The sequence below is a fragment of the Ylistrum balloti genome, unplaced genomic scaffold (assembly GCF_031769215.1).
Source record: "Ylistrum balloti isolate Yb309-2 unplaced genomic scaffold, AGI_CSIRO_Ybal_v1 Utg369852, whole genome shotgun sequence".
NCBI classification, from domain to species: Eukaryota; Metazoa; Mollusca; class Bivalvia; order Pectinida; family Pectinidae; genus Ylistrum; species Ylistrum balloti.
The window spans coordinates 1091259-1118553 of NW_026782004.1; the positions used below are offsets into that span (position 1 = coordinate 1091259).

At 39.9% G+C, this 27295-nt stretch overlaps 1 protein-coding gene across 1 annotated transcript in view; it reads right to left on the reverse strand.

Annotated features, from left to right (window-relative positions):
- Nucleotides 1–1121: 1121 nt before the first annotated feature.
- The window catches only part of LOC132545687 (zinc transporter ZIP11-like), a 28020-nt gene continuing 1846 nt past the window's right edge, over nucleotides 1122–27295 (reverse strand). Inside the window, exons 3-10 of the mRNA XM_060209376.1 lie at nucleotides 26292–26459; nucleotides 23573–23678; nucleotides 22297–22479; nucleotides 21603–21672; nucleotides 20890–20988; nucleotides 18982–19140; nucleotides 12540–12663; nucleotides 1122–1263 (exon numbers count right to left, since the gene is read on the reverse strand). Coding sequence (XP_060065359.1) covers nucleotides 12585–12663; nucleotides 18982–19140; nucleotides 20890–20988; nucleotides 21603–21672; nucleotides 22297–22479; nucleotides 23573–23678; nucleotides 26292–26459 — 864 coding nt within the window. The 3' untranslated portion in view covers nucleotides 1122–1263; nucleotides 12540–12584. The remainder of the gene's footprint in view (nucleotides 1264–12539; nucleotides 12664–18981; nucleotides 19141–20889; nucleotides 20989–21602; nucleotides 21673–22296; nucleotides 22480–23572; nucleotides 23679–26291; nucleotides 26460–27295) is intronic.

The following is a 27295-nucleotide window of genomic DNA, read 5'->3' on the forward strand; positions in this document are numbered from 1 at the left end:
CAATTTGTAGGCACATCATTCATACATCTTCAGCATATCGTGCATTCATTGTATGCAAACCATTCACACACAATTTAGTATTAAGCACACAATCGTGCAATAGGATCGCATATTTTGTGCAGGTTGTTAAATGTGGTGAAAATCAAACAGAAAGCCGCTGCAGTTATCAAAGACAGATCAGAGGCATATTGGATGTTGACTGGTGATTGTAAAGGTCATTCTTAATTTGACATTTATTGAAATCCAACTGGACCTTGTGTTAATTAATCTCTCCAGTATACAGTTTCACACCTCAGAGAGTGCCTTGTGGTGCGTAATGGACAATAAAAATAACCTGCATACAGGTATATATGTAACAGATCTGTATTGGATAGGTCTCTCACGTAACAAACACTTCAATTTTATGTCTAGATATCTTTTTTCTTACAAAATGATAGAAACATTAGAGTAATACAGAAGTAATATGAATGAAATTTCCTTAATGATTTAATGGTATAAGACTTTTGATGATTCATTGCCTAGACAAAGTTAGAGACGTCCATTTAATGTGTACATGATATTCTGTATATATATGATGCGTGTCTGCACACTACGACAGGTCACGTGTGGCACATTCTAAACAAAACACTCTTAATTAGGAGTGTATATAATTATTTCCTCTGTACCTGATAGATCTACATGTGTCCAACCTATAGATTTATGGCTTAATTAGGAAATATACATAGCTGTGCTCTTACTTATTTATAAAATAAATAAATCTTATCCCATAATTATTCAGAAGTCATATCTAAATTTATATGAACCACAATAGAATCGAACACTTATGTGATAGAACCGCACATTGTGCCCAAATATGTGCAATAGCAAATTTCATTCTGTTATCCTTACATGCAGACATCGAATGCACATTGTGTTATGTTGTAGTGACATCACTGTAGGAAGTATTTCTGTAGTGAAGAAATCAAATTTTTTCCAGTTTGAAATCTGACTTCCAATGTTTTTTTTATTTTTAATCCTACTTTCGTTGTTCTCTGATCGTAAATGCTGACTACCAATCCCCCTTTCAGAGAATGTCTACTCATTTTACATGGCAACAAACAAATGCAACTCTTTCCACTTAACCATGTTTTAATATCATTAACAAATTAATAAACAGATCTAAATATCAGAATGATGATACCGTGGAATTAAAGGCACTTTGTCTCCATCAATGTTTTGTTAGAATTCTTTGGCCAGAGTCACAGGAATCTTACTCTCTCACTTCTGGAACAAAAAAGAATTAAAAAATTCTCATGAAATAAGTAAATCGCATATTGTTGATAATCTTATATAGTGTAACACAAAATGTGTAAAAGTCATCAATAAACCTCAACCAGAGTGGTTTGAGGACAACAAAGCCCACAAACATCATCCAGTGTGGTTTGAGGACAACAAAGCCCACAAACATCATCCAGTGTGGTTTGAGGACAACAAAGCCCACAAACATCATCCAGTGTGGTTTGAGGACAACAAAGCCCACAAACATCATCCAGTGTGGTTTGAGGACAACAAAGCCCACAAACATCATCCAGTGTGGTTTGAGGACAACAAAGCCCACAAACATCACCCAGTGTGGTTTGAGGACAACAAAGCCCACAAACCTCAACCAGAGTGGTTTGAGGACAACAAAGCCCACAAACATCATCCAGTGTGGTTTGAGGACAACAAAGCCCACAAACATCATCCAGTGTGGTTTGAGGACAACAAAGCCCACAAACATCATCCAGTGTGGTTTGAGGACAACAAAGCCCACAAACATCATCCAGTGTGGTTTGAGGACAACAAAGCCCACAAACATCACCCAGTGTGGTTTGAGGACAACAAAGCCCACAAACCTCAACCAGAGTGGTTTGAGGACAACAAAGCCCACAAACATCATCCAGTGTGGTTTGAGGACAACAAAGCCCACAAACATCATCCAGTGTGGTTTGAGGACAACAAAGCCCACAAACATCATCCAGTGTGGTTTGAGGACAACAAAGCCCACAAACATCACCCAGTGTGGTTTGAGGACAACAAAGCCCACAAACATCACCCAGTGTGGTTTGAGGACAACAAAGCCCACAAACCTCAACCAGAGTGGTTTGAGGACAACAAAGCCCACAAACATCATCCAGTGTGGTTTGAGGACAACAAAGCCCACAAACCTCAACCAGAGTGGTTTGAGGACAACAAAGCCCACAAACATCACCCAGTGTGGTTTGAGGACAACAAAGCCCACAAACATCACCCAGTGTGGTTTGAGGACAACAAAGCCCACAAACATCACCCAGTGTGGTTTGAGGACAACAATGTCAAGGAACATCACCCAGTGTGGTTTGAGGACAACAATGTCAAGGAACATCACCCAGTGTGGTTTGAGGACAACAAAGCCCACAAACCTCAACCAGAGTGGTTTGAGGACAACAATGTCAAGGAACATCACCCAGTGTGGTTTGAGGACAACAAAGCCCACAAACCTCAACCAGAGTGGTTTGAGGACAACAAAATCAACAAACATCACCCAGAGTGGTTTGAGGACAACCAAGCCCACAAACATCATCCAGTGTGGTTTGAGGACAACAAAGCCCACAAACATCACCCAGAGTGGTTTGAGGACAACAATGTCAAGGAACATCACCCAGTGTGGTTTGAGGACAACAAAGCCCACAAACCTCAACCAGAGTGGTTTGAGGACAACAATGTCAAGGAACATCACCCAGTGTGGTTTGAGGACAACAAAGCCCACAAACCTCAACCAGAGTGGTTTGAGGACAACAATGTCAAGGAACATCACCCAGAGTGGTTTGAAGACAACAAAGTCAACAAACCTCAACCAGAGTGGTTTGTGGACAACAAAATCAACAAACATCACCCAGAGTGGTTCGAGGACAACAATGTCAAGGAACATCACCCAGAGTGGTTTGAAGACAACAAAGTCAACAAACCTCAACCAGAGTGGTTTGTGGTTGGTGGAGTGGGAGAGTGGGGAGGGGGCAAAGGAGATGGGTAGAGAGAAGTGGAAGAGAAAGAGATAGAAAGAGAGAGAGTCGTGAAGTGATGAAGGATCATGGAAAAGCTGATTTGATGATATCTATTGGATTGGGAACTGTTCCCATAATGTGCCACTTTAGAAAAAGCATATGAGTAGTTGGCTGTAGATACCATGGCAACCTGAATCATTTTCACATTTATCAACTTGAGCATCTACTACCTGTTCTGTTCCTACACAACTTCTACAATATCAAGACTGAATGTTTATCATACAAATACACTAAACAGTGTTCTTATATCCACTATATACATGTACATAGAAAAAAAAGATAGCACAAAAACATGTTAAACAGTGATATTTTATACTCAGCACAAAAACATGTTAAACAGTGATATTTTATACTCAGCACAAAAACATGTTAAACAGTGATATTTTATACTCAGCACAAAAACATGTTAAACAGTGATATTTTATACTCAGCACAAAAACATGTTAAACAGTGATATTTTATATTCAGCACAAAAACATGTTAAACAGTGATATTTTATACTCAGCACAAAAACATGTTAAACAGTGATATTTTATACTCAGCACAAAAACATGTTAAACAGTGATATTTTATACTCAGCACAAAAACATGTTAAACAGTGATATTTTATACTCAGCACAAAAACATGTTAAACAGTGATATTTTATATTCAGCACAAAAACATGTTAAACAGTGATATTTTATACTCAGCACAAAAACATGTTAAACAGTGATATTTCATACTCAGCACAAAAACATGTTAAACAGTGATATTTTATACTCAGCACAAAAACATGTTAAACAGTCATATATTATACTAAGTTGTTTTACAAATCCACGTAAGCAACACACACACAAGTAAAATCTTACACGGTAAAAAAAACTGGAGTTGATTTGTGCACTACAAAACTTAAACATAAAATCATTCACATAGAAAATCTTCTTATAACTGTGAGAAATAGCAGGACAAGCAAGATAAACAGAGATGATATAATGAGGGTGACAGAGATGATATAATGAGGGTAACAGAGATGATATAATGACGGTGACAGAGATGATATAATGAGGGTGACAGAGATGATATAATGAGGGTGACAGAGATGATATAATGAGGGTGACAGGGATGATATAATGAGGGTGACAGAGATGATATAATGAGGGTGACAGAGATGATATAATGAGGGTAACAGAGATGATAGAATGATGGTGACAGAGATGATATAATGAGGGTGACAGAGATGATATAATGAGGGTGACAGGGATGATATAATGAGGGTGACAGAGATGATATAATGAGGGTGACAGAGATGATATAATGAGGGTGACAGAGATGATATAATGAGGGTGACAGAGATGATATAATGAGGGTGACAGAGATGATATAATGAGGGTGACAGAGATGATATAATGAGGGTGACAGGGATGATATAATGAGGGTGACAGAGATGATATAATGAGGGTGACAGAGATGATATAATGAGGGTGACTGGGATGATATAATGAGGGTAACAGAGATGATATAATGAGGGTGACAGAGATGATATAATGAGGGTGACAGAGATGATATAATGAGGGTAACAGAGATGATATAATGAGGGTGACAGAGATGATATAATGAGGGTGACAGAGATGATATAATGAGAGTGACAGAGATGATATAATGAGGGTGACAGAGATGATATAATGAGGGTGACAGAGATGATATAATGAGAGTGACAGAGATGATATAATGAGGGTGACAGGGATGATATAATGAGGGTGACAGAGATGATATAATGAGGGTGACAGAAATGATATAATGAGGGTGACAGAGATGATATAATGAGGGTGACAGAGATGATATAATGAGGGTGACAGAAATGATATAATGAGGGTGATAGAGATGATATAATGAGGGTGACAGAGATGATATAATGAGGGTGACAGAGATGATATAATGAGGGTAACAGGGATGATGTACTGAGGGTTACAGGGATGATGTACTGAGGGTGACAGGGATGATGTACTGAGGGTGACAGGGATGATGTACTGAGGGTTACAGGGATGATGTACTGAGGGTGACAGGGATGATGTACTGAGGGTGACAGGGATGATGTACTGAGGGAGACAGGGATGATGTACTGAGGGTGACAGGGATGATGTACTGAGGGAGACAGAGATGATGTACTGAGTGTGACAGGGATGATTAACTGAGGGTAACATGGATAATGAATTGAGGGTAACAAGATGATTTTGGGGTGATTGGGATTATCTACAGAGTGTGAAATCGTAATCTACTGTGGGTGACAGGGATGAAATATTGAGGGTGAGGGTGTTATGTAGATGATACAATGAAGGTGACAAGATGACACACTGTTGATGTAATTGTGACAGTGATGACACACAGAGAATGAGAGTGTGACTGAAATGATACACTAAGGGTGACAGGGATGACACACTGAGGATGAGAGTGTGACTGACACAATACACTAACGGTGACAGGGATGATACACTGAGGGTGAGAGTGTGACTGACACAATACACTAACGGTGACAGGGATGATACACTAAGGGTGACAAGGATGACACACTGTTGATGTAATTGTGACAGGAATGATGCCCCGACGATGAGAGAACAAGGATAATACCTAGGAGGTGACAGAACAGGGATGAAACGTGTTATGATTTCCATTGATACAAATTTCACATGAATTGCCATTTGAAGATTAAGTTCCTAAAATGGCAATATACTGATAACTAAGATATCAATCTGCCTCCATACTAGAACTTCTGTCATTAGTATAAAGGCCAACAATTCACATAATACATAATAACATGGAACATATGTTTATAACAATGTTTTTATAGAAACACAATAGGGCCAATTGTGTAACTGATCAACTATAATGGTGAGGTGCCCCTCCTATATTACCCAGTGACCCTTCAACACTGACATGCACTGTTACACAATCAAGCTGGTTACGTTTTATACTCCAACAATTAGAGGTGTTACACACAGTCCCAATGTCCAAAGTCTCAGCAGCTTCATCAATGTCTCAACAAACCTTTTAAATGTCTGAATATTGATTATTGTCTTCTGCTTCAGGTAAAATTTCTATTTCCCTTAAAATTAAATATTAGTTCTTACGTTTAACATTTTGGTTGATATATCTAACTGAAACTTAAAAAGAATTTATTGACAAGCTACACAAGTGTTATAGAACAGACTGATAGGAACTTGTCTGTATCAGGTACAGAGTAACAAGAATGTTAAAACACATGTTCATCATCAGCAATTGTTTTGATAGGAGTGATTTATCACGTAGATAGAGATGGGGTACAGATACTTATACGGGGATTCAGCCAGACATTCATTGGGGGATTTAGTCAAAAGGTCAAAAGGTCATAGGGGGATACAGACACAGCATTTGGGGAATACAGTCAGATGGTCATAGGAAGAAACAGCCAGACAGTCATAGGGGGATACAGCCAGACAGTCATAGGGGGATACAGCTAGGCAGTCATAGGGGGATACAGCTAGGCAGTCAAAGGGGGATACAGCCAGACAGTCATAGGGGGATACAGCCAGGCAGTCATAGGGGGATACAGCTAGGCAGTCATAGGGGGATACAGTCTGACAGTCATAGGGGGATACAGCTAGACAGTCATAAGGGGATACAGTCTGACAGTCATAGGGGGATACAACCAAAGACAGCTACAGGAGATACAGCCAGATGGTACAGACAGATGGTCAAAGAAGGATACAGCCAGAAAGTCAGAGAGGGGATACAGCAAGGCAGTCATTGGAGGAATACAGCCAGTCAACCAAAGGGGGGATACTGCCAACAGTTAGGATACAAAAATGACTGAGTGCAAATCTCGAGATATGTTTCTGTACCTGTCAGGGAGATACAAACATGTTTCAGCACCAGTCAGGGGGATACAGACATGTCTAAACACCAGTCAGGGAGATACAGACATGTCTCAGTTCCAGTCAGGAGGATACAGACATGTCTCAGTTCCAGTCAGGGGGATACAAACATGTCTCAGTTCCAGTCAGGGGGATACAGACATGACTCAATTCCAGTCAGGGGGATACAGACATGTCTCAGAACCAGTCAGGGGGATACAGACATGTCTCAGTTCCAGTCAGGAGAGTACAGACATGTCTCAGTTCCAGTCAGGGGGATACAAACATGTCTCAGTTCCAGTCAGGGGGATACAGACATGACTCAATTCCAGTCAGGGGGATACAGACATGTCTCAGAACCAGTCAGGGGGATACAGACATGTCTCAGCACCAGTCAAGGGGAGAGTCTAAACACCAGTCATGGGGATCAGACAGTTCCAGTCAGGGGGATACAGATATGTCTCAGTTCCAGTCAGGGGGATACAGACATGTCTCAGCATCAGTCAGGGAGATACAGACATGTCTCAGCACCAGTCAGGGGGATACAGACTTGTCTCAGCACCAGTCAGGGGGATACAGACATGTCTAAACACCAGTCATGGGGATACAGACATGTCTAAACACCAGTCAGGGGGATACAGACATGTCTCAGCACCAGTCAAGGGGATACAGACATGTCTAAACACCAGTCATGGGGATACAGACATGTCTAAACACCAGTCAGGGGGATACAGACATGTCTCAGCACCAGTCAGGGGGATACAGACTTGTCTCAGCACCAGTCAGGGGGATACAGACATGTCTAAACACCAGTCATGGGGATACAGACATGTCTAAACACCAGTCAGGGGGATACAGACATGTCTCAGCACCAGTCAAGGGGATACAGACATGTCTCAGCACCAGTCAGGGGGATACAGACTTGTTTCAGAACCAGTCAGGGAGGTTGCAGACTGAGCTCTAGTCAGAGTTTGACTAGAAGCCAACCAGACATTGGGCTGATAAAGGTGCAGACATTAGTTCACACCTCTGTTAATTTTACAAGGCTTGTGTTGATGTGTAAACATATATAGGTAGGGATCATGTCTAACCAAATGTCTACTACATGTTGTATATAACCAGTAACTTATAGTGCAGGTGAATCCATGAATTCTTCTAAATTTCCAACACCTGTCTAGAACTTTTAACATATAAAACAAAAAACAAATGCAAAAAACATTGAGGAAGATGATATCCCAATAGCAAGTTAGGGAAACACATATAGGGGAGACCATTACTGTGTATTGTCAGGTATATATCTGACTTATCACCTCACCTGTCACAGGTAAGTCAATTTCATTGCCTCAGGTAATCTAAAAGTAAGGAACAGGTGCGAGGAAGACGCATCAACAGTCTAAAGGCAAATTAAACAGTGGACAGAATTAGAAACAGTGGCGACAGGTATAGATCGCTATGGTCTTAAATAGCATATACACATCTAATACCGGACACTATCAATGAAACATTTCCATTTCATCAAACAAACTGCCAACCAACACTGCATGGATATGAATATGAAATGATAGAATAATGTCATTTCCTGGCAGGAGTTCAACACTTTCACTACTGACACACTTGTTAACAAACCCTGTAACCTTTTCTGCTTTAATTTCTTTGCTAAGAAGATCTATAATCATATTCCTAATAATACTTCTACTGACAAACCTTGTCACCCCACACCAATACTTCTACTGACAAACCTTGTCACCCCACACCAATACTTCTACTGACAAACCTTGCCACCCCACACCAATACTTCTACTGACAAACCTTGTCACCCCATACCAATACTTCTACTGACACAAACCCTGTCACCCCACACCAATACTTCTACTGACACAAACCTTGTCACCCCACACCAATACTTCTACTGACATAAACCTTGTCACCACATACCAATACTTCTACTGACACAAACCTTGTCACCCCACACCAATACTTCTACTGACAAACCTTGTCACCCCATACCAATACTTCTACTGACAAACCTTGTCACCCCATACCAATACTTCTACTGACACAAACCTTGTCACCCCATACCAATACTTCTACTGACAAACCTTGTCACCCCATACCAATACTTCTACTGACAAACCTTGTCACCCCATACCAATACTTCTACTGACAAACCTTGTCACCCCATACCAATACTTCTACTGACAAACCTTGTCACCCCATACCAATACTTCTACTGACACAAACCTTGTCACCCCATACCAATACTTCTACTGACAAACCTTGTCACCCCATACCAATACTTCTACTGACACAAACCTTGTCACCCCATACCAATACTTCTACTGACAAACCTTGTCACCCCATACCAATACTTCTAATGTACTTCTACTGACAAACCTTGTCACCCATACCAATACTTCTACTGACAAACCTTGTCACCCCACACCAATACTTCTACTGACAAACCTTGTCACCCCATACCAATACTTCTACTGACAAACCTTGTCACCCCATACCAATACTTCTACTGACACAAACCTTGTCACCCCATACCAATACTTCTACTGACAAACCTTGTCACCCCACACCAATACTTCTACTGACAAACCTTGTCACCCCACACCAATACTTCTACTGACAAACCTTGTCACCCCATACCAATACTTCTACTGACAAACCTTGTCACCCCATACCAATACTTCTACTGACACAAACCTTGTCACCCCATACCAATACTTCTACTGACAAACCTTGTCACCCCATACCAATACTTCTACTGACAAACCTTGTCACCCCATACCAATACTTCTACTGACAAACCTTGTCACCCCATACCAATACTTCTACTGACAAACCTTGTCACCCCATACCAATACTTCTACTGACAAACCTTGTCACCCCATACCAATACTTCTACTGACAAACCCTGTCACCCCATACCAGTACTTCTACTGACACAAACCTTGTCACCCCATACCAATACTTCTACTGACAAACCTTGTCACCCCATACCAATACTTCTACTGACAAACCTTGTCACCCCATACCAATACTTCTACTGACAAACAAACCTTGTCACCCCACACCCAAATACTTCTACTGACACAAACCTTGTCACCCCATACCAATACTTCTACTGACAAACCTTGTCACCCCATACCAATACTTCTACTGACAAACTTGTCACCCCATACCACACTTCTAACAAACTTGTCACCCCATACCAATACTACAATACTTCTACTGACAAACCTTGTCACCCATACCAATACTTCTACTGACAAACCTTGTCACCCCATACCAATACTTCTACTGACAAACCTTGTCACCCCATACCAGTACTTCTACTGACACAAACCTTGTCACCCCATACCAATACTTCTACTGACAAACCTTGTCACCCCATACCAGTACTTCTACTGACAAACCTTGTCACCCCATACCAATACTTCTACTGACAAACCTTGTCACCCCATACCAATACTTCTACTGACAAACCTTGTCACCCCATACCAATACTTCTACTGACAAACCCTGTCACCCCATACCAGTACTTCTACTGACACAAACCTTGTCACCCCATACCAATACTTCTACTGACAAACCTTGTCACCCCATACCAATACTTCTACTGACAAACCCTGTCACCCCATACCAATACTTCTACTGACACAAACCTTGTCACCCCATACCAATACTTCTACTGACACAAACCTTGTCACCCCATACCAATACTTCTACTGACAAACCTTGTCACCCCATACCAGTACTTCTACTGACAAACCTTGTCACCCCATACCAATACTTCTACTGACACAAACCTTGTCACCCCATACCAATACTTCTACTGACAAACCTTGTCACCCCATACCAATACTTCTACTGACAAACCCTGTCACCCCATACCAGTACTTCTACTGACAAACCTTGTCACCCCATACCAATACTTCTACTGACAAACCTTGTCACCCCACACCAATACTTCTACTGACACAAACCTTGTCACCCCATACCAATACTTCTACTGACACAAACCTTGTCACCCCATACCAATACTTCTACTGACAAACCTTGTCACCCCATACCAATACTTCTACTGACACAAACCTTGTCACCCCATACCAGTACTTCTACTGACACAAACCTTGTCACCACATACCAATACTTCGACTGACAAACCCTGTCACCCTATACCAGTACTTCTACTGACAAACCTTGTCACCCCATACCAATACTTCTACTGACAATCCCTGTCACCCCATACCAATACTTCTACTGTCACCCCATACCAATACTTCTACTGACAAACCTTGTCACCCCATACCAGTACTTCTACTGACAAACCTTGTCACCCCATACCAATACTTCTACTGACACAAACCTTGTCACCCCATACCAATACTTCTACTGACAAACCTTGTCACCCCATACCACTTCTACTGACAAACCTTGTCACCCCAGACCAAAACTACTACTGACACAAACCTTGTCACCCCATACCAATACTTCTACTGACAAACCCTGTCACCCCATACCAGTACTTCTACTGACAAACCTTGTCACCCCATACCAATACTTCTACTGACAAACCTTGTCACCCCACACCAATACTTCTACTGACAAACCTTGTCACCCCATACCATACCAATACTTCTACTGACACAAACCTTGTCACCCCATACCAATACTTCTACTGACAAATTTGTTTGGACTTCATACGTCTTCTACTACGCACACAAACCTTGTCACCCCATACCACTACTTCTAATGACAAACCTTGTCACCCCATACCAATACTTCTACTGACAAACCTTGTCACCCCATACCAATACTTCTACTGACACAAACCTTGTCACCCCATACCAATACTTCTACTGACACAAACCTTGTCACCCCATACCAATACTTCTACTGACACAAACCTTGTCACCCCACACCAATACTTCTACTGACACAAACCTTGTCACCCCACACCAATACTTCTACTGACACAAACCTTGTCACCCCACACCAATACTTCTACTGACACAAACCTTGTCACCCCATACCAATACTTCTACTGACACAAACCTTGTCACCCCATACCAATACTTCTACTGATTACCATGTTACAGTCAACACTTCATTCAACAAAATCAAATCAACATTCAAATTAACCAATATAACAATTAATTAAATGAAGACAAATCAACGCCCAATTTAACAAGTCTACACTTAATTCAACAAAAAAGTCACCACTTTATTCAACCATATCAATTTAACACTTAACTAAACCTTAACAAGTCGACAATTAATTGAATGAAAACAAGTTATTCTTAAAATGACCAAAACAGTCAATTACAATTGAGCTATGCCTGTGATCCTTAACTACTTCTTTGGTAAAATATATTGATAATGTCAAAATCTATTGTAATCATGGGACCTCCATATGTGTCCTGATGACAGCCTGCTTTAGGCTTAAACAATAGGATATACCCTTTGGAAACTAGACTTCAGGAGTTACTCCTCATCTCCTTCTTTATTTAATCAAAACAAGTCAACACTGAGTTTAACCTTGTCCAAAACCAACACTCATTCAAACTAGTGAGAATATTTTTTTAAACAAACACTTACAGTTAATTTGAGTCCTTATCCAAAAACACTTCCTTCCATTTGCTCCTATCCCAAACCTACATCCAATGACATCATCACAACAAATCCTACGACAGCTCCCCAGGTTGATAGACGGCCATTTCCACTGTAAAAATAGACAGAATTAATCAGTATAATAGTCATTTACAAAGTGTTATCAAATAAAATCCATGTTCAACACGAAACATAAACCTTGGATCTGTCACTGCTGACAGTTAAACAAAAGAAGGAATATTTTTGGATTGTAACTCAAACGCTGTGCTTCCAAATTAAACCTAAGCAAACTCTATAGTTCAATAGTTTCCCTGGTTAACGGAGATGAGACCCATCAAGTAACTACATACATGTACATGTATGTGTACACAAAGAACTAAAACTCAAATTCAGGGCCTAAAAACTCTAAACAAAGCCTTTAATTCACTGTTCTACCTGATTCAAACCACAGGAGTCGTCAAGACATGATTCTGCACATTGTAATGAAACAACATAAAGTGACACATGTCACTAACTCATGGTCCTGACAATGGACAGGAAGTGTTGTAGAGTGACGCATGTCCCTATCCCGCAGTCCTGACAATGGACAGGAAGTGTTGTAGAGTGACACATGTCACTAACTCGTAGTCCTGACAATGGAAAAGAAGTGTTGTAGAGTGACACATGTCCCTATCCCGGGGTCCTGACTATGGACAGGAAGTGATGTAGAGTGACACATGTCATCCCGAGGTCCTAACTATGCACAGGAAGTGTTGTAGAGTGACACATGTCCTTATCCCGGGGTCCTGACTAAGGACAGGAAGTGATGTAGAGCGACATATGTCCCTATCCCAGGGTCCTGACAATGGAAAGGATGTGTTGTAGAGTGACACATGTCCCTATCCTGGGGTCCTGACTATATACAGGAAGTGTTGTAGAATGACACATGTCCCTATCCCGTGGTCCTGACTATATACAGGAAGTGTTGTAGAGTGACACATGTCTCTATCCCGGGGTCGTGACTATGTACAGGAAGTGTTGTAGAATGACACATGTCCCTATCCCGTGGTCCTGACTATGTACAGGAAGTGTTGTAGAGTGACACATGTCCCTATCCTGGGGTCCTGACTAAGGACAGGAAGTGTTGTAGAATGACACATGTCCCTATCCCGTGGTCCTGACTATGTACAGGAAGTGTTGTAGAGTGACACATGTCCCTATCCCATGGTCCTGACTATGTACAGGAAGTGTTGTAGAGTGACACATGTCCCTATCCCATGGTCCTGACAAGGCACTAGAAGTGCTGTAGAGTGACACTTGCCCTACACATTGGTCTTAACCAAGGCAGGAAGTGTTGTAGAGTGATGCTTCTCCCCAAACTTTGGCCATGACTATGGACAGGAAGTGTTGTAAAGTGACACATGTCTCCACCTCCTGTTTCTAGTTAGGGGCAGGAAGTGTTGTAAGCTGTCAGCCACACACCAGAAGAATGCAGGGAATGTTCTCAGGGCTTACGCAACAACACTTACACAGGAAGCTTGGAAACACTGAATATCCTCTAACTACTTCCACGCATAATTATAATGAAGCAATTTTACTATCATTTCTGAAGTGAAATGGTTTTTTTTAAAGAAAAACAATATTTGTGTGATTTCAAAATTCCACATGTATTTGTGAGAATTCGATATCAACTACAGCTAGATGGTATTGCTTAAATTTAACAAGAGCATAATGTATTTAAACTCTCTACTATCAGAACAAAATTGCAAACATTTTCTGAAAGTTGCACATGATACCCACAGCACTCTATAATACATTCCAACAATGCAGGAATCATAAATCTTAAATTTTGACTTTTCTCTGTGGCTTCCTAGGTCCCTAAATTTACGGCCAAGGACAAAACAGCCATAACCATGCAGTTAAATTCGTTATTTGGCCCTGCTATATCTGGTGGACTTGTAACCTGCATGCCACATTTTCATTTATCCAAATGATGGCATGGTTCAGAATATATAGAGGTACTTCTTTTGAAATTATCAGAGAAAGGAAATTTACGAACTTCATTGAATTATTGGGCTAGTGCACTTCCCAATCAACTTTGTGCCATTTCTTTCAATCAATTTTTGCACTTTTAAGTCACCTCCTCGGATTCAAAATTAAGGCCCGTAGAATTAATTACTAGTCCAAGAAGGCAGTTTAATTCCTTACTTGGCTGACTGTTGTAAATAGTTCTTAAATCATTTTGAAACATTTTCTTTAGGTTGGTAATCTCAATAGAATAGAAGTTCTGTTGTCGAATACTTCATTTTATAGGACTCTGTTTACCACAAGTTTACAATATCTATGATGGCTGCTTGGAAAACTGACCTCAGAAGTTTAATACTTCCTTGTACAGGGCTCTGTATACCACAGGTTTACAATATCTATGATGGCTGCTTGGAAACCTGACCTCTGTGGTCAAATACTTCATTTTACTGGACTCTGTATACCACAGGTTTACAATATCTATGATGGCTGCTTGGAAACCTGACCTCTGTGGTCAAATACTTCATTTTACTGGACTCTGTATACCACAAGTTTACAATATCTATGATGGCTGCTTGGAAACCTGACCTCTGTGGTCAAATACTTCATTTTACTGGACTCTGTATACCACAAGTTTACAATATCTATGATGGCTGCTTGGAAACCTGACCTCTGTGGTCAAATACTTCATTTTACTGGACTCTGTATACCACAAGTTTACAATATCTACGATGGCTGCTTGGAAACCTGACCTCTGTGGTCAAATACTTCATTTTACTGGACTCTGTATACCACAAGTTTACAATATCTATGATGGCTGCTTGGAAACCTGACCTCTGTGGTAAAATACTTCATTTTACTGGACTCTGTATACCACAAGTTTACAATATCTATGATGGCTGCTTGGAAACCTGACCTCTGTGGTCAAATACTTCATTTTACTGGACTCTGTATACCACAAGTTGACAATATCTATGATGGCTGCTTGGAAAACTGACCTCAGAATCTTAATACTTCCTTGTACAGGGCTCTGTATACCACAGGTTTACAATATCTAGGATGGCTGCTTGCAAACCTGACCTCAGAAGTTTTATACTTCCTGGTACAGGGCTCTGTTTACCACCTAGCTTCCTTCTGGAGATATATTACAGGATGTTTGAAAGCTTATTAGACATCAGTTCTCTAATTATTTTCCTCTATTTCATCTGTTTTTGTTCATATCCACCCGATGGCAGTGGAATAGCCACTTTAGCAGGAATTATGCCATGCATTTTCATGTTTATCAGTTCTGTTAATGGACTTCAAATAATTCCAACAAGATTTTGTCTCCTGTTATTCATATCTGATGTCAGAAGAATGAACCAGAAGAGCTCATACAGTTAAAACAAATCTGATTTATATACATTGTAGCTGTACTTCAAAGATTTTGAGTTAATATTGAATTAAACTTATACCTTATTTCACCTTATGGTATCAGATAACTTTCATTGTCACAGACAATTTGTATTTGGTTTGAGTTGGTGAGATTTCAGTATAAGAATAATGTAATGAAAACGAGGAATATTTTTGTACAACTGAGAATACTTATATATATATACTGGTAAATATGTATATATGTATATATACATAATAACCATAGTTAAACATTTTCTGTCGAACAAGTTGATCAGTATTGGTTAGTATTAAAGCCTCCCCAACTAAACAACCTAGGTCATTAATTTGTAGTCTCCAAGAAGCATGGTAGGGGAGACAACTTCACTATTTTCAGCAGCGAAATATATGACCTTTTATTACGCTTTCAAAGTGAAATATGAAATCTCATGGTTCAAACATAAGTAATATTTTCACTCCAGTGAAAAATAAGTTTTGAGATATTCACTTGCTCTTCACCAATTAGATCACTGCATTTACATTGACAGGAGATCCCAGAGGGATCCTGGGGCTCGTCATTATTTCATTTTTATTTGTGCTTCTTTTCTCGACCTTCTTTTTTTTCTAATTATATGGAATTTGAAAAATCCTTTCAAAATAGAGATAATAACCTTTAACTACCAAATCCACAATGGTCATCTGCCAGTCATTTGGTTTTCCATATCAAGCCCAAAATCCAAAGGGCACAACTAGAGTCAAAGGGGCACCTACATGTGAAATTCGAGAAACATCCATCCTGTATTTCTCAAGAGACAGTTGAAAATTTCTCCTTGTTGATATCCAAGATGGTTAACTGGAAGCAATTTTGTTTTCTGGTAATCTCAAAATCAAAAAGGCATAAGTAAGGACTGATGGGAACCTAAAAAAGAAATTAAGTTAACACCACAGATCACTAACAGTCTGTAGCCAGTCAGTAGACATCAGAAATCACTAGTGTGTAGCCAGCTGGAAGACATCATGGATTACAATTTCTGTAGCCAGATAGGAGATATCAGAGGTCAACAGTCTATAGCCAGCTAGTAGACATCAGAGATCAACAGTGTGTAGCCAGCCAGTAGACATCAGAGATCAACAGTGTGTAGCCAGATAGTAGACATCAGAGATCAACAGTCTGTAGCCAGATAGTAGACATCAGAGATCAACAGTCTGTAGCCAGCTAATAGACATCAGAGATCAACAGTCTGTAGCCAGCTAGTAGACATCAGAGATCAACAGTCTATAGCCAGCTAGTAGACATCAGAGATCAACAGTGTGTAGCCAGCTAGTAGACATCAGAGATCAACAGTGTGTAGCCAGATAGTAGACATCAGAGATCAACAGTCTGTAGCCAGATAGTAGACATCAGAGATCAACAGTCTGTAGCCAGATAGTAGACATCAGAGATCAACAGTCTGTAGCCAGATAGTAGACATCAGAGATCAACAGTCTGTAGCCAGCTAATAGACATCAGAGATCAACAGTCTATAGCCAGCTAGTAGACATCAGAGATCAACAGTGTGTAGCCAGATAGTAGACATCAGAGATCAACAGTGTGTAGCCAGATAGTAGACATCAGAGATCAACAGTCTGTAGCCAGCTAATAGACATCAGAGATCAACAGTGTGTAGCCAGCTAGTAGACATCAGAGATAAACAGTATGTAGCCAGCTGGTAGACATCAGAGATCAACAGTCTGTAGCCAGCTAGTAGACATCAGAGATCAACAGTCTGTAGCCAGCTAATAGACTTCAAAGATCAACAGTCTGTAGCCAGCTAGTAGACATCAGAGATCAACAGTCTGTAGCCAGATAGGAGATATCAGAGATCACCAGTGTGTAGTCAGCTGGTAGACATCAGAGATCAACAGTCTGTAGCCAGATATTAGACATCAGAGATCAACAGTCTGTAGTCAGCTAGTAGACATCAGAGATCAACAGTCTGTAGCCAGCTAGTAGACATCAGAGATCAACAGTCTGTAGCTAGCTAGTAGACATCAGAGATCAACAGTCTGTAGCTAGCTAGTAGACATCAGAGATCAACAATCTGTAGCTAGCTAGTAGACATCAGAGATCAACAGTCTGTAGCTAGCTAGTAGACATCAGAGATCAACAGTCTGCAGCCAGCTAGTAGACATCAGAGATCAACAGTCTGTAGCTAGCTAGTAGACATCAGAGATCAACAGTCTGTAGCCAGCTAATAGACATCAGAGATCAACAGTGTGTAGCCAGCTGGTAGACATCAGAGATCAACAGTCTGTAGCCAGCTAGTAGACATCAGAGATCAACAGTCTGTAGCTAGCTAGTAGACATCAGAGATCAACAGTGTGTAGCCAGCTGGTAGACATCAGAGATCAACAGTCTGTAGCCAGCTAGTAGACATCAGAGATCAACAATCTGTAGCTAGCTAGTAGACATCAGAGATCAACAATCTGTAGCTAGCTAGTAGACATCAGAGATCAACAGTCTGTAGCCAGATAGTAGACATCAGAGATCAACAGTCTGTAGTCAGCTAGTAGACATCAGAGATCAACAGTCTGTAGCCAGCTAGTAGACATCAGAGATCAACAATCTGTAGCTAGCTAGTAGACATCAGAGATCAACAATCTGTAGCTAGCTAGTAGACATCAGAGATCAACAATCTGTAGCTAGCTAGTAGACATCAGAGATCAACAATCTGTAGCTAGCTAGTAGACATCAGAGATCAACAGTCTGTAGCCAGCTAGTAGACATCAGAGATCAACAGTGTGTAGCCAGCTGGTAGACATCAGAGATCAACAGTCTGTAGCCAGCTAGTAGACATCAGAGATCAACAGTCTGTAGCCAGCTAGTAGACATCAGAGATCAACAGTCTGTAGCCAGCTAGTAGACATCAGAGATCAACAGTCTGTAACCAGATAGTAGACATCAGAGATCAACAGTCTGCAGCCAGCTAGTAGACATCAGAGATCAACAGTCTGAAGTCACAGATCCCACGCTAGCAGGTTAAGTACCACAAACCAACACTCCAGATCTACTTACCAAGTTTGTGCCTCAGGTATGATATCATCAACAACAACATATATCATAGCTCCAGCAGCAAAGGCCAGAGAATAAGGTAGAATTGGCTCTGCTATGGATACAGCCACCACTCCAAACAGGCCTGCTATTGGTTCCACCATCCCACTAAGCTGTCCATACCTAAAGGTAAAAAACTGACATGATTACTTTACCCAAAGTGGACATTATATTTCCATCATATACATTTAACATGTAATTTGTCCATAAAGATCCAAGATAACACTCCAAGCCTCAGAGGTCAAAGTTTACATCCTTGTTTAACTCCAATATACTGTCCATACCTTGGTGGTTAAACTTCACCTCATTATTTGACCCCAGTATCCTGTCCATACTTTGGTGGTCAAACTTCACCTCATTATTTGACCCCAGTATCCTGTCCATACTTTGGTGGTCAAACTTCACCTCATTATTTGACCCCAGTATCCTGTCCATACTTTGGTGGTCAAACTTCACCTCATTATTTGACCCCAGTATCCTGTCCATACTTTGGTGGTCAAACTTCACCTCATTATTTGACCCCAGTATCCTGTCCATACTTTGGTGGTCAAACTTCACCTCATTATTTGACCCCAGTATCCTGTCCATACTTTGGTGGTCAAACTTCACCTCATTATTTGACCCCAGTATCCCGTCCATACTTTGGTGGTCAAACTTCACCTCATTATTTGACCCCAGTATCCCGTCCATACTTTGGTGGTCAAACTTCACCACATTATTTGACCCCAGTATCCTGTCCATACTTTGGTGGTCAAACTTCACCTCATTATTTGACCCCAGTATCCCGTCCATACTTTGGTGGTCAAACTTCACCTCATTATTTGACCCCAGTATCCCGTCCATACTTTGGTGGTCAAACTTCACCTCATTATTTGACCCCAGTATCCCGTCCATACTTTGGTGGTCAAACTTCACCTCATTATTTGACCCCAGTATCCTGTCCATACTTTGGTGGTCAAACTTCACCTCATTATTTGACCCCAGTATCCTGTCCATACTTTGGTGGTCAAACTTCACCTCATTATTTGACCCCAGTATCCTGTCCATACTTTGGTGGTCAAACTTCACCTCATTATTTGACCCCAGTATCCTGTCCATACTTTGGTGGTCAAACTTCACCCCATTATTTGACCCCAGTATCCTGTCCATACTTTGGTGGTCAAACTTCACCTCATTATTTGACCCCAGTATCCTGTCCATACTTTGGTGGTCAAACTTCACCCCATTATTTGACCCCAGTATCTTGTCCATACTTTGGTGGTCAAACTTCACCTCATTATTTGACCCCAGTATCCTGTCCATACTTTGGTGGTCAAACTTCACCCCATTATTTGACCCCAGTATCCTGTCCATACTTTGGTGGTCAAACTTCACCCCATTATTTGACCCCAGTATCTTGTCCATACTTTGGTGGTCAAACTTCACCCCATTATTTGACCCCAGTATCCTGTCCATACTTTGGTGGTCAAACTTCACCCCATTATTTGACCCCAGTATACTGTCCATACTTTGGTGGTCAAACTTCACCTCATTATTTGACCCCAGTATCCTGTCAAGCAGCCAAGAAAGAATTTGTGATTATTTTAGAACATTAGAGTCAAAATAATGATCTTATCAAAACACTTACATATCAAGTGATTTTTATTACTACCAACACTACAACTAGTACTGCTACTACTATGCCACCACTAGCACCACTGCTGCCACCACCACCTTCACCCCTACTGCCGCCCCCTCCACCACAATCACTTATTTCTACAAAAGGAGTATGCTCCTCTTAAAGGGAAGGAATTTAATTCAATATTCCTAACTATGGTACAGAAGGACTCTATTCACACCCAAGAAAAGTTTGCGGTGACGGAAAAAACTTACCAGAAACTTTTCCAAACTGACATGCCAGAACCACGTAATGGTAAGCTGACAGCTAGTCCCTCGGGGAAATTCTGTATACCTATTCCCACAGCTAAATTTCTGAAATAAAAAAATTGAAATCAAGTGTGATTATTTCATCTATTACTGTTATACAAAATGCTGATTCAAAAATACTTAGGAAAGTTTGGTCAGAATTGGTGCTCCAATGTCAAGGAAAGTGAAAGTGATAAAGAAAGTATAGAATGGTGTGTACCGAGTTGAATGTCAGTGGGTGAAATGTGAAGTGAGAGATCAGAGACAAGATACAAGAGATCAGAGACAGAATATGAGAGATCAGAAATGGGATATAAGTGATCAGCAACAGGATATAAGAGATCATGGAAGGACATAAACAGTCAAAGACCAGATATGAGAAATAAGAGATTGGATGCAAGTGAGCAGTGACATAACGAAAGAATTTAGATCAGAAACAGGGTACCAGAGATTAGAGATGGGATACAAAAGATCCGAGATGAGAAACAAGATATAAGAAATGGGATACGGAGATCAGAGACGGGATAGGAGAGACCAGAGACAGGATGTAAGAGATCCAACATGTAAAAAACATATAAGGGATGTGGAAGGAATTCTTGTTTGCATGAAAGATGTAGGATACCTTCCTAACTCTGGGACAGAAATGCTACTTGAATTAGGTAGGATATGTTACACCTCACCTGGCATTTTCAAATGTAGCAGATGGAGATTTTCCTATAGCACCAAATCCTACTCCAACAGCAAGACCTTCTGTAAAACAAACACAAAAGTAGTGGTCAAAGGGAAGCAACTCCTACAAATGATGGTCATGGTGTCCATGTGCAGTACACACGCTTCATGGAATATCAAATGTTAATATATTATTACAGGGAATGTTGTTATATTAGATATACTCATGAGATAACAGGGAATGTTGTAATATTTTATAAACTTACATATATACAGGAAATATTGTTATTTTTCATACAATTTCTTACACCATTACAGGGAATATTTTCATATTTTATACACTTACACAATTACAGGAAATAATGTAATACCTTGTACAATTACAGGGAATATTGTAATATTGTAAACACTCACACATTTATGTGTAGCATTACTTTCCTGTTTACTAGTCTGTCTATTATGTAAACAAATAGAAGGGTGACAACTCCTTGAAAATAACATGCAAGTTTACCATGGAGGCACATAATCCCAGAAAAAAAAACAAAATTTTATTTCGGCAGGGAAATTCAATGTTTTATTTCCTTAGGAAAATATAATGCTTTATCTTGCTTTTTTAACCAGTCAGTGACACTGTTAGAAAGATGAAGTATAATGTTGTTTATTGTTACAGAGAATATTGTGTACAGCTTACAGTTTAACACTTACCTGGAATGTTGTGTATAGTTATTGCTATAATAAGCAACAGTATGCGTTTCCACTGGATGCCCACAGAGGGTGCCCCTCCTAAAGTATGTTCCTCTATGTCTATATTATCCCGTTGTGACTCAGGACTAATGCCATGCTGTTTCCTCCGCTGAGCAGGATTGGCAGATAATGAAAATGGTTCTCCTGAAGCAATATCAAATACAGAGATGTACATTTGTAAATCAAGGTAACCAGGTAGTATATGTTGTCAGCAACACAGTCAGGGAGAAAGCACTAATGAATGGACAAGCTGACAGACAGATATAGACACACATGTTGAATACTCAATGTCTCCTGTATATCATGATAGATGGAAAATCTTTGATTGTTGACATAATGAAACTAATATCTGTAAATACAAGCAGGAGGGACCTGGCCCGATTTCAGATGACAGATGTCAAGGGGAGAAAATTTGTAAGAGCAGCCTGGAATGACTTCGTGAACATGAGATTAGGAAACAGCGATGACTGGGAAGGTTTAAAGTGATCTATCATGATCACTGCTTTCATACAACACCCAAACAGGGAAGAAAATTCTGATTCTCTAAAGGTTGTTCATTTCAATGTTTCCATCTTTTTCAGTTACACTAAAGTACCATGCAAAAGGGATATATTTTACAACGAAATTATGAAGTAGACATATGAAGTATATATATATTTCATCAGCTCCATACAAAAATACCTATGCTTCACAATCTACATACAAGTGTATTAGAGACGTGCACTGTTGATATGTATCATGAAACATGGGTCATTATACTATTCGTATTGCGATATATCAGAGAAATTATCTGACAACAAACATTTCATCACTAAAAAAGTGATTTCTGTAACTGGATGCCACCTTTTGATTTGAATATTATTTGTGAAATGAATATAAAATAATTATAACTGAATAAAACATTTGACACTGTTTATTCATTTCAGGTTGTTTTTTAAAAAAAGTCAGAGTGTCCACATGTTTAGATTTCAGTGTGCTCCTCCGAGTTGTAATGATGTCTCCCACACAGGAAAAAATATTCACTTGGAACAGATGTCCCCGAAACACAATGGTAGAATTTTGCTAACCTGGAGAGCAAAGGACGGACAATGCATCCATGCATCACCTCTTGACACGATGCACTGGTGAATCGTTACACCTCTAAAGTGTATAGTTCACCACCCAAATAAGAAGGAAGTGAATCTGTAATTACTGAAATATCACCAATTACGTACGAAGGAAGCGTATTTATACTTACTAGAATTGTAATTTGTTTGGTTAAAATCTATATGTACATTATCCTCCTTCTCTACTTTGGATGAAGCTGATTCAATTGTCACAATTAGGTTGGAGCTGTTGACTCCCTGAAACACACAAAAATGGCTATGCTTACTCAAAGTAGCATTGTATTCCCTGTAACAAACAAAAAGTCTTTACTGTCCCACAGTGACATTACATTCCCTGTAACACACAAAATGTCTATACTGTCCCACAGTGACATTACATTCCCTGTAACAACAAAATGTCTATACTGTCCTACAGTGACATTACATTCCCTGTAACAACAAAAAGTCTATACTGTCCCACAGTGACATTACATTCCCTGTAACACACAAAATGTCTATACTGTCCCAGAGTGACATTACATTCCCTGTAACACACAAAATGTCTATACTGTCCCACAGTGACATTACATTCCCTGTAACAACAAAAAGTCTATACTGTCCCACAGTGACATTACATTCCCTGTAACAACAAAAAGTCTATACTGTCCCACAGTGACATTACATTCCCTGTAACAACAAAAAGTCTATACTGTCCCACAGTGACATTACATTCCCTGTAACACACAAAATGTCTATACTGTCCTACAGTGACATTACATTCCCTGTAACACACAAAATGTCTATACTGTCCCACAGTGACATTACATTCCCTGTAACACACAAAATGTCTATACTGTCCCACAGTGACATTACATTCCCTGTAACAACAAAAAGTCTATACTGTCCCACAGTGACATTACATTCCCTGTAACACACAAAATGTCTATACTGTCCCACAGTGACATTACATTCCCTGTAACACACAAAATGTCTATACTGTCCCACAGTGACATTACATTCCCTGTAACACACAAAATGTCTATACTGTCCTACAGTGACATTACATTCCCTGTATCACACAAAATGTCTATACTGTCCCACAGTGACATTACATTCCCTGTAACACACAAAATGTCTATACTGTCCCACAGTGACATTACATTCCCTGTAACACACAAAAAGTCTATACTGTCCTACAGTGACATTACATTCCCTGTAACACACAAAATGTCTATACTGTCCCACAGTGACATTACATTCCCTGTAACACACAAAATGTCTATACTGTCCCACAGTGACATTACCTTCCCTGCAACACACAAAATGTCTATACTGTCCTACAGTGACATTACATTCCCTGTAACAACAAAAAGTCTATACTGTCCCACAGTGACATTACATTCCCTGTAACACACAAAATGTCTATACTGTCCCAGAGTGACATTACATTCCCTGTAACACACCAAATGTCTATACTGTCCCACAGTGACATTACATTCCCTGTAACACACAAAATGTCTATACTGTCCCACAGTGACATTACATTCTCTGTAACACACAAAAAGTCTATACTGTCCCACAGTGACATTACATTCCCTGTAACACACAAAATGTCTATACTGTCCCACAGTGACATTACATTCCCTGTAACACACAAAATGTCTATACTGTCCCACAGTGACATTACATTCCCTGTAACACACAAAATGTCTATACTGTCCCACAGTGACATTACATTCCCTGTAACACACAAAATGTCTATACTGTCCCACAGTGACATTACATTCCCTGTAACACACAAAATGTCTATACTGTCCTACAGTGACATTACATTCCCTGTATCACACAAAATGTCTATACTGTCCCACAGTGACATTACATTCCCTGTAACACACAAAATGTCTATACTGTCCCACAGTGACATTACATTCCCTGTAACACACAAAAAGTCTATACTGTCCTACAGTGACATTACATTCCCTGTAACACACAAAATGCCTATACTGTCCCACAGTGACATTACATTCCCTGTAACACACAAAATGTCTATACTGTCCCACAGTGACATTACATTCCCTGCAACACACAAAATGTCTATACTGTCCTACAGTGACATTACATTCCCTGTAACAACAAAAAGTCTATACTGTCCCACAGTGACATTACATTCCCTGTAACACACAAAATGTCTATACTGTCCCAGAGTGACATTACATTCCCTGTAACACACAAAATGTCTATACTGTCCCACAGTGACATTACATTCCCTGTAACACACAAAATGTCTATACTGTCCCACAGTGACATTACATTCCCTGTAACACACAAAAAGTCTATACTGTCCCACAGTGACATTACATTCCCTGTAACACACAAAATGTCTATACTGTCCTACAGTGACATTACATTCCCTGTAACACACAAAATGTCTATACTGTCCCACAGTGACATTACATTCCCTGTAACACACAAAATGTCTATACTGTCCCACAGTGACATTACATTCCCTGTAACACACAAAATGTCTATACTGTCCCACAGTGACATTACATTCCCTGTAACACACAAAAAGTCTATACTGTCCCACAGTGACATTACATTCCCTGTACACACAAAAAGTCTATACTGTCCTACAGTGACATTACATTCCCTGTAATAACAAAAAATAGTCTATACTGTCCCACAATAACATTACATTCCCTGAATCACACACAAATTAAGTACATTTGTATATATTCAACAACAGATATAACTAAAGATTTCCCCTAATTTACACAGAATTATAAGCATCCTTGAACAAAATTCTTTAGCAATATACCAGGACCATGAGACTAGAGGCAGTGTCAGTCAATTTTACAGAATATTACTTACTAAATATGGCATGAGGATGTCTGCACCATACACAAATAGGGCTCCCAGTATAAACCCTATACTAACAGGGAGAAAGGCCCACTGTCCATGTTCACCATAAAGACCAGAACGCTCAGCCATTTCTATGGCTGGGGCCAAAAGTGACCAGTAGGATGCTGCAGTCATTACCTGGAATGAAACAGAATAATTGCTGGTCACACTGGGGTCTTATCTAATGGTAAACATAATTACTGGTCACACTGGGGTCTTATCTAATGGTAAACATAATTACTTGTCACACTGGGGTCTTATCTAATGGTAAACATAATTACTGGTCACACTGGGGTCTTATCTAATGGTAAACATAATTACTTGTCACACTGGGGTCTTATCTAATGGTAAACATAATTACTGGTCACACTGGGGTCTTATCTAATGGTAAACACAATTACTGGTCACACTGGGGTCTTATCTAATGGTAAACATAATTACTGGTCACACTGGGGTCTTATCTAATGGTAAACATAATTACTGGTCACACTAGGGTCTTATCTAATGGTAAACATAATTCAGGTCACACTGGGGTCTTATCTAATGGTAAACATAATTACTTGTCACACTGGGGTATTATCTAATGGTAAACATAATTACTGGTCACACTGGGGTCTTATCTAATGGTAAACATAATTACTTGTCACACTGGGGTCTTATCTAATGGTAAACATAATTACTGGTCACACTGGGGTATTATCTAATGGTAAACATAATTACTTGTCACACTGGGGTCTTATCTAATGGTAAACATAATTACTGGTGACACTGGGGTCTTATCTAATGGTAAACACAATCACTGGTCACACTGGGGTCTTATCTAATGGTAAACATAATTACTGGTCACACTGGGGTCTTATCTAATGGTAAACATAATTACTGGTCACACTAGGGTCTTATCTAATGGTAATTATAATTCAGGTCACACTGGGGTCTTATCTAATGGTAAACATAATTACTTGTCACACTGGGGT